Consider the following 9,320-nt stretch of genomic DNA (forward strand, 5'->3'; position numbering starts at 1 on the left):
AAGGTTGGACCTCCAGTGTAAGAAAGTAACATGGGGAGGGGAACACCCTTGTAGAAGAAGGGGAGGGGGAGTGGATAGGGGGCTTATTGACAGGAAACTGGGAAAGGGAATAACATTTGAAATGTAAAAAATATATATATCCAATAAAAAATTAATTAATTAAAAGAAAAAAGAAATGAAATAAAAAACTTAAGCTAGAAATGAAGTATAATTGCTGCATATTTGCACATGATATCTTAATCAACATATAGTTTTATTTGATTGAATCATTCTTCATTGAATATACAGAAACATTAAATGTAGCTTTAATTTTTCAATGCCTCCTTTGAATGATGGTTCTTAAACACTTTAACCTCCCTTCTAGCCCACCACCCACCAGAGGTAGTTTGTAAGAAAAGATATAGGCAGAAGTCAAACAATTTAAAAATTATTCTTTGGAGCAAATGCCATCTGCATTCTCAGGAAATAAGCATGTTAGTTCACAAGTCAGCAGCAGCAGTTCATTCCACTGGCAAACACTTCACAAATATACCAGCAGTCCAATTCGATAAAGTTGGGATAGCAGACATCACTCAACAGTGGTAACATGACTAGCAGAGACAGCCAGGCCTCCGCATGCGCCAGCAAGAGGATCAGCAAGGATGGCAGAAGTTCCTAGCTGTGTTTCTCCAAACAAATCAAAGATCAGCAAATATGCTAGACCAGGAAGTATTTCAGAGTTAGCTCTACCAGCAGCCCCTCTCACAGTTCACTGAGTACTATTTATTCTCCCTCCAAACATCACATGTCCTCCTTCGGTCTTGCCTCATCACCTGTCTTGCTGAGCACATGAATCTGTCTCTGCAAAACTCTGTGTGAGTTCATCGTAGCTGACATCACTCTGACAATCAGCCCAAGTCTGCAGAAGCCCAAGGAACCTGCAAAAACCTGCTAGCGCACCACCAAAAGTTTTTTGGTGCTTTTCTCTCCGTGTAGTCACAACAAGTAGAGCTCAACAATGAACGTAAGGCAAACCAGTACATGCCTCTCTTTAGTGAAGTTTCCTTCATGTGCATCCTTTCATGTGCCTGCTTTAGTGAAACATCCTTTCACCTGTGTCCATCTCAGGAATACACTCCTTCAGCGTTTGGCCCCAGCAAAACACCAAAACACTTAATGTTTCCACTTCAGTTAAGGAACATGAAAGGACTCATCCACTATGCACACTGCTGATTCCATTTCAAAAATGCCTTCATATAAGACATATTGTTACTCAAATAAAGATGTTATACTACTTATGAAATGTTTCTAAAAGTTAATAATGCTTTGAAAACTCTCTTTATTGCTACCTTCATCTCTTTATTTCTGAATGTGTAGATGACTGGGTTCAGAAAAGGAGTAAGAACTGCATCAAAAAAGGCAAGAAATTTGTCTATCTGGGAGTGAGGGTGGGGCCATGTATATACAAACAGAGTGGGACCAAAGAAAAGAAACACCACTGTGATGTGAGCTGAGAGAGTAGAAAGGGCTTTGGATGAACCACCTGAAGAATGTTTCCAGACACTGAACAGGATGAAGATGTAGGAGATGAGAAGCAACAAGAAAGAGCCAACACAGATGAACCCACTGTTGATGGTGACCATGAACTGCAACTTGTAGGTGTCTTTACAGACCAATCTGAGAAGTCTAGGAAGGTCACAGTAAAAGCTGTCCAGTACATTTGGACCACAGAAGGGTAAGTCAATAAGGAAAGCCAACTGGAACAGTGAGTGGCTAGTGCCTAGGCCCCAAGCAGCAGCCAGAAACAAAGTACACACTCTTGGGCTCATGATGGTAAGGTAGTGCAGAGGCTTACAAATGGCCACATATCTGTCAAATGCCATGGCTACAAGTAGCACCATCTCCACTCCACCAACTAAATGAATGAAGAAGATCTGAGTGATACAGCCTCCAAAGGAGATGACTTTGTGCTTTCTAAACAAGTCATACACCATCTTGGGGGAAGTGACAGAACATGCTGCCAAATCAATGAAGGAGAGACCTGCTAGTAGGAAGTACATAGGAGAATGTAAGTGAGGGTCAATGGTCACAGAGAATACAATGAGGATGTTTCCAGTCATGCTTAATATGTAGAGCACAGAGGAGACCACAAGGAGGAGGAGTTGAATCTCCCATGAGTGGGTGAGTCCCAGAAACACAAATTCAGACACGACTGTGTAGTTCTTTCTATCCATTGATTCAGCCAACTGGGTAACAGATACCCTTATGAGAACTAAGAAAATGATAAGAAAGTATAATCATTAGCAATGACAGTAATTTGATTTTATCTGTTCATATTATTAATAAAACTACTTAATTATAAAATTAATCACACGGACTTAATTTTAATGCTACTAAATGATAATGAAGATAACAATAATACTGTATAATAAAAGCACAAAGAAGCCCCTAAGAGTCAAAAATTAATGAGGAAATTACACAAAACTAAAATTTCATGAATATCTATACCAATAAATAGAATATGCAAGCAAGTAATTATGCTTGCTTACAAATACAAAAAGAATGCATGGGAAATATAATTTTCTCCAAAGGTAAAGAAGACCAGTTTTAGATATGTCCATGAAATGCTAAATAATTTCTTCAATTTATTACAATTTTGTATTTCACATTAAAGTCATACAAAGACTGTTACAGGGAAATATAAACTAAAAATTAATTGTTGACTCTCCATCTAAAATTGACAACTATATAATACTTAAGCTGGAATTGAATTTGAACGTCATAATCTAAATCATAAGATATTATTTGATATTAAATAAATGAAACTAATATAGTATAGGAAGAGTAACGACTTTATAAAAGGCAGAATGTACATTCTTTGTCATGTTGACTAGGCTCCCAAATCTTGTAAGTCATCTCATTTTTAAATGTGATTTTTAAAGTAGGACATGATTACCATCCTTGACAGTTTGCATGTATAGTTTGGTAATGTAAAATATATTATTGTGAAATAAATATTCCAAACTTCATCATAAACTTTGAAATGTTATGTCTATGAAGCAACTCTAAAGCATAACTCCTAAGGCCTTTTCTGGTTTCCAGTAAACATTTTATGTTCTCTATCTGTCAATCTAACAACTTCATATGTTGACTACAATTGGGATCAGATGGGACTTTGCTCTCTGTCACTGTTTTGTCTCTCTTACCATAATCTACTTCAAAGTGGTCTACTGAAACTTTTTCTCTTCAGCTTCCAAGTTCAACACAGATTATAGCCAGCCTCTGTGGGCCATAGCACTATGAGGATTGATTTAGCACCTATTATCCGGTTCTGCAAGGTTTTTCTCTGTGCCTAAGAAATACACAGACATGTAACTTTTCACACTCTCTTCTCCTTATACACATGCCTATCTGGTGACCTTGGATGACAAATACATCTGCAATCTCATTTATTGTGTACTTTTCCTAGCATATTCATAGCTGTTCTTGTAGAAGATGAAAGGTGAAGTTTTCTTCATTATTGTCCTAAGTTTACCCATCCTTTCCTTGCGTGTTTATGGGTTGGTTTTGTTTGTTTGTTGCTTTAGTTTCTTTTTTGTTTTGTTTTGGTTTGTTTTTGGTTTTTTGTTTCTTTGGTTGGTTGGGTTTTGGTTTTTTTTTTTTTTGTTTTGTTTTGTTTTGTTTTTTGTTTTTTGTTTTTTGCTCCCTTTAAAGTATTCAGATTTTATTTTTATGCTCACTGGTCTGGTGTTTTGTAACAACATCTTTGCTATGTCTGACAGGTTGGAGGTATATCATATGTTCAAAGCTTCAAGTTTTTAACTCATTTTTAAAACTAAAAAATATCAAACTAGTAAGTAAAAAATGATAAGACCAGAGATGTTTTTCTTAGCATTGATCATATATAACTAAATCCAGTACTGAATGACAACTGACACCTTTTAATTTTTGAGTGTGTATGAATTTGAGGGAATTAAAAAATTATGGGAATTAGGGTTAGTTCATAGTGGGTTTGGGTTCTAAAAATTGTATTGCCTTAGAAGACACCGAGATGGAGAATCAGTTTTCTGACACCCTTCATTTGTAGACACAGCTTCAGAAACTGATGATACCTTCTTAATTTACCTTTTTGCCTCAAGCATTCCAGAAGCTTTCACTATGTCCTGGTCTTGTTGAGCTTATGATCTGTCAGTCAAGTGTTGCACACTCAATTAAGTCAAATGACTAAAAGACATTTTCTGCTTTTTCATTCTCAGAAATGTGAGACTTTGGCGAAGGGAATTCCATATGCTCCCCTGTATGGGAAGAATAAACAGAATGAAGAGTCTGTTAAGAAGGAAACATGGACAGAAACATGAACAACTGATGCACTGAGGAGAGGGCTAGGGATGTTCTACTGATAAAAAGAAATCAAGGCTTTGAGTCAGAAAATATAATCACCTAGGAAACACCTAGAACTCTTTCACCATGGATTTACATTTCAGTGAGGAAATATGTGGGACTCAAGAGTATAAACTGAATATTCACACTATTAGCAGAACTAAGAAGCAGAGTCCAGGACTCTGGATTGTTGATCTATAAATTGAATACCCTGTAGAAAATTACCTAAGAAAAAAGAACCAAATATCAAAACTTTAAATGTGACTTCTGTATTAAAACTAATAATGTATATATATATGTATATATATACATTTTTGTTATTTGTACTAAAATGTTTTGCATTATAATTAAACAAGATATAAACTCTGAACAATAACTATGAATAAAACTGATAATATTTGTTATTATCACACAAAACTTTCACTTATTACTTTAGTGATAATTAGAAAAACTCAGGAAAAATTTAAAATAATTTTTTTAATTTAAGAAATATTTATTATTGGAACATCTACTCTGCCTCCACATTTTTAATCTTCTCAAAATGCTTAGCATACATGATCATCATTGATATGTAAATCAAAGCTACATTGAAATGTTATTGCACCACAATCAAAATAGCTTTCATGGAGAAAATAAACCAAAAAAGAATGCTAATAAAATGCATGGGGGAAAGGTACCCTAGTTACTACTGTCCAGAAGAAAATTAATCCAGACACCACACAACTAGTTAAGCAAGCTCCTCACAAAGTTAATCTATAATTTCCATACACTCCAGCAACATCATTGTTGGTTATATACCCACAGGGGAACATACCAACATGCTACAAGGAGATTTGAATGTCCATTGGATTGTGTTACTATTCACTATAACCACCTCTGGAGCTGAGTTAGGTGCCCATCAGCAAATTAATGGATAAATAGAATGTGTTAGGTATACACTGTTGACTTTTACTCAGTGATAAAAAAGAATTTTATATTTATTTTAATAAAATTGATAAAACTAGAGATCATTGTGAGTAAAATAACCCAGTCATAGAAGGAGAAACATTGTACAGTTTCTATCATGTTTTCAGCTAGGATGTAAATCTAAAGGAAGAAGAACTTAAGGGTATAGAAGAAGACTATAACAATGGGGAAGTCTTAATAAAGTATAGGAGGGGGGTAAATAGAGTCAACATCCATTATGATAATCAATTGAAATGTCATAGTAAAACATTTTGTAAAATTAATAAATACTGATAAAAAGCAATGAAAATTCACAATGCTTTTCTTTGCCATACCATGTGATAAAAGTCAGCATTTTGTCTACAATCTGTAGTTTCCCAGCTCAGTAAATCTGTTAGAAAAGCATAAATTTCACAGATAGTACTTCTGTAATATAAAACAATAGACAATGTATGATGCACAGAGAATATAGAATATTTATTACAGTTTGAAATAAACTACTCATGTTATCTAGAAAATACATGTATGGAGAATTTGGACTGTTGAGGAAATGAATGATAATAAAATAAAAGCACCTTGTTCAACAATATGCAGATTTTTTTGCTTGATAATCTACCTTTTTTTATTATAATTATTAACTTGAGTATTTATTATATACATTTCGAGTGTTATTCCCTTTCCCGGTTTCCGGGCAAACATCCCCCTCCACCCTCCCCTTCCTTATGGGTGTTCCCCTCCCAACCCTCCACCCATTGCTGCCCTCCCCCCAACAGTCTACTTCACTGGGGGTTCAGTCTTAGCAGGACCCAGGGCTTCCACTTCCACTGGTGATCTTACTAGAATATTCATTGCTACCTATGAGGTCAGAGTCCAGGGTCGGTCCATGTATAGTCTTTAGGTAGTGGCTTAGTCCCTGGAAGCTCTGGTTGCTTGGCATTGTTGTACATATGGGGTCTCGAGCCCCTTCAAGCTCTTCCAGTTCTTTCTCTGATTCCTTCAACGGGGGGATAATCTACTGTTTCATTTCTATTGCCTACGGTTCACAATGGGCATGAAAGTCAGTAAATATTACTAGAGTAAAACACTGGTAACACTACCTCATTTTCTTCCTGCCATGTCTTCAAATAAGATCTATATACAAAGTTTTCTCATATCAAAATTGATATTAATCACAACTAGTAGTCTATTCTCGAGCATCAGTTTCTGCACAAAACAGTAGAACACATCTTGCATGGGCTCTTAGGTAGGTACACAATAACACTCAATTTTTAAACTTTAAGCAACAATGTGAGTGGTAGAAAGGAATGATGAAGAAGGTAGAAAATGGAAGGAAAACAGTCATAGAAACTATGGAAAGTTATTATGAGAGGGGGGTGGGTATAACCAGACAATGGGGAAAACTAGAAGTTCAGATAACAACAAGAATGATCATAAAATCCAACTCCAATTTCCAATCAAATAATCTAGAACTTCTCCTGGCTCTGAGATTAAGGAAGAAAAAGACCACCCTTTCTAGTACTTGCTCAATTAGACTCACAATTTGTCTAATTACAAATAAAATTTGCTCTTTGTGATATAATAGACATGTGAATGACCATAAATTATAATTGTCATACTTATTTAAAAAGCCCTGAGTGTACTGAGCATGAGATTCTGTACTAGCATAGCAGATATATTGACCCAGTATATGCAACTTTTAAATACCCAAAATCCCCTCAAAAATTTCTACCTCTCTTCATGAACATCTCAAAATTTAGAGTGTTCTTTTTAGTATAGTACAGTAGAGTGATAACTGACATGGGCTTTGAAATCTGCCCAGACTATTTCAATTTACTCTCCACTTACTCATATTGATGGAACATTTCAGAAATATATACAGACATATATATATATATATATCTCATATTCATCTGCCACTTACTATTTTTTCAGACATAGTCACATACAAATTAAGAGCACCCATATATACAATTCAGGCAAATATAATAATCAATAATGGATGCAGAGTGCAGTGTGAACATAGTTCTCTTTGTTTTTATTCAATGTAACATTTTATTAAATTAGTTTGTTAGTTAAAGTATATCTACTGAGAATTAATTAATATAAAGTGTAATAGTATGGGAAGTATTACAGAAACACTATAGACTATATAATACATAGGTAATGAAAGATACCTGCAGCAAGATGAACAGATAACAAAATGTTGAAAATGTGGCATTGAATGACACACTTTAAACAATTAAAATATTGAAAGATAAAACTTGAGACATAATTTCAAGAGAATGAACCATATCAGAATGGCAGGGCGGTTTGAGGAACTCTGGGATAATGGCAAAGAATGAAAGTTGAAGCAGGGATAGAATTATTTAGAACACTGGAAAATAAATGACAGTTGAATAGTGTTGCCTAGGGTTAGGCTACAAGATGGCATAGAACTATTAATAAATAAATTCAAGGTAATAACATAGGAGATAAGAATTAATGAGAACAGTATTTAAGATAGATGATCTGCTCATCAATGTCGTACATAAACTGTAAAGGGAAAAAAAGGTAATTGCCTCAATTTAAGAGGAATACCTGAAGAGAAAATTTTCATCACACAGCCAAAAGAAGGAAAAAACCTCCATCCTTAAACCAGAGAAACTTGTATTCTCTGATATTGTAACTATTCCCCCTTCACCTACCTTTTGTTCTAAAGGAACAAAGATAATAACTTCATTACAAAGTGATGTGATCATTTCCATGTATCAACCAGACTCTGCAAGATTATTGTAGGCAAAAAATAGCCCTACACTTGCTAGTATGGAAGCTAGTGGTAGCTCTAGGAGGAAGTGACCACAGAGTGCTGCAGAGATCTGGGATTTTCTGGGAAACTGAAGTAACATAGCCTAAAGAATATCCCACGGGAAATTTTGTTTTCCCCACAGTAGCCAAGTAGAGATGCTGTTAATAGAGAGAAATAGATGTGTAATCCCTTATGAGGAGACATTTTGCTCTTTAGAAATATTTTGAATATTATTTCATTTGTTACAATTTTTTTCTATTCTTTGAGATTTTTATATGTATATACAATGCAATATATCCAACCATAATTTCCAATTTTCAATTCATCCAAGGTTCACTTGAATGCTTGACTCTCACAACTTTAAGTCATTTTCTTTTATTCAGTTAACCAATGATTCTACTTAATGTTGCTTATATGTGCAAGGGTGTGAGGTCATGCTCTGGAGCATGGGCAAACTACCCATGGTCACACTGTCAAAGAGTAACTCTCACTTCCCCAGCAGCTATCAACTGCTCACAGTTCCCTGGTTAAAGTTAGAGACTTATGAACACCTTCTCCATCCTAGCTAGAATTTCGAAAGACTTCATTTTATGTAGATTCAAAGCAGGTAATCACAGATTCTTTGAGTTCATTAGTGCAAAAGTTATGTCAAGGCCATTGCACGCCTCCTCATCCTTACTGTTCTTATGTTTGATCTGCTTTCACTTTCATGATGATGGGTGAGCCTTGACTACACTTGTGAGGGACTCAGTAGCACTCCTTATATGAAAACCCATACCTACACTTTCCTAAGATCTAGAGAGAGGAACAGAAGCAAGGAATGGAATGACCACCCAACAAAAATCAGAACAGATATCAACACATATCATTCCAAACCAAGATGCTTAGACACTACTTCAAAAAACACAATCATTAACACACAACACAGTATCTTCACTAGAGCCTAACAACCCTACTACAGTAGGCCCTGAGAAATGCAATATAACTGAAGCTCAAGAAAAGGGCTTCAGAATAGCTATTATGAATGTGTTCATGGACCATAAAAATTTAATAAATCCATTTAATAAAGTATGTGAAAACACGGAAATTAAATGATGAAAATTGTTCAAGACATATAACTATAAGTAGAATCAATAAATAAAATGAAAACTGAGCTAACATTGGAAATGCAATGTTTAGGAAGTCAAATAAAAACCTCAGAGGTAATCCTCATCAACTGGCTACAAGACAT

General features: G+C 35.1%; 1 protein-coding gene across 2 annotated transcripts; it reads right to left on the reverse strand.

Moving 5' to 3' along the window:
• Positions 1-1,274: 1,274 nt before the first annotated feature.
• On the reverse strand, positions 1,275-6,736 carry Or4f7b (olfactory receptor family 4 subfamily F member 7B). 2 transcript variants are annotated; one of them, XM_017591966.1, is made up of 2 exons: positions 6,725-6,736; positions 1,275-2,225 (listed from the first exon to the last, which is right to left on the reverse strand). In XM_017591966.1, the coding sequence occupies exons 1-2, from the start codon at positions 6,734-6,736 to the stop codon at positions 1,275-1,277; spliced, it is 963 nt and encodes a 320-aa protein (XP_017447455.1). The 2 variants fall into 2 exon arrangements, with proteins under 2 accessions (XP_017447455.1, NP_001000918.1); NM_001000918.1 differs by lacking the exon at positions 6,725-6,736 and having other exon boundaries at positions 1,275-2,213.
• Between the last annotated feature and the right edge of the window lie 2,584 nt (positions 6,737-9,320).

This window comes from Rattus norvegicus, chromosome 3 (genome assembly GCF_036323735.1).
Source record: "Rattus norvegicus strain BN/NHsdMcwi chromosome 3, GRCr8, whole genome shotgun sequence".
Classification (NCBI taxonomy): domain Eukaryota; kingdom Metazoa; phylum Chordata; class Mammalia; order Rodentia; family Muridae; genus Rattus; species Rattus norvegicus.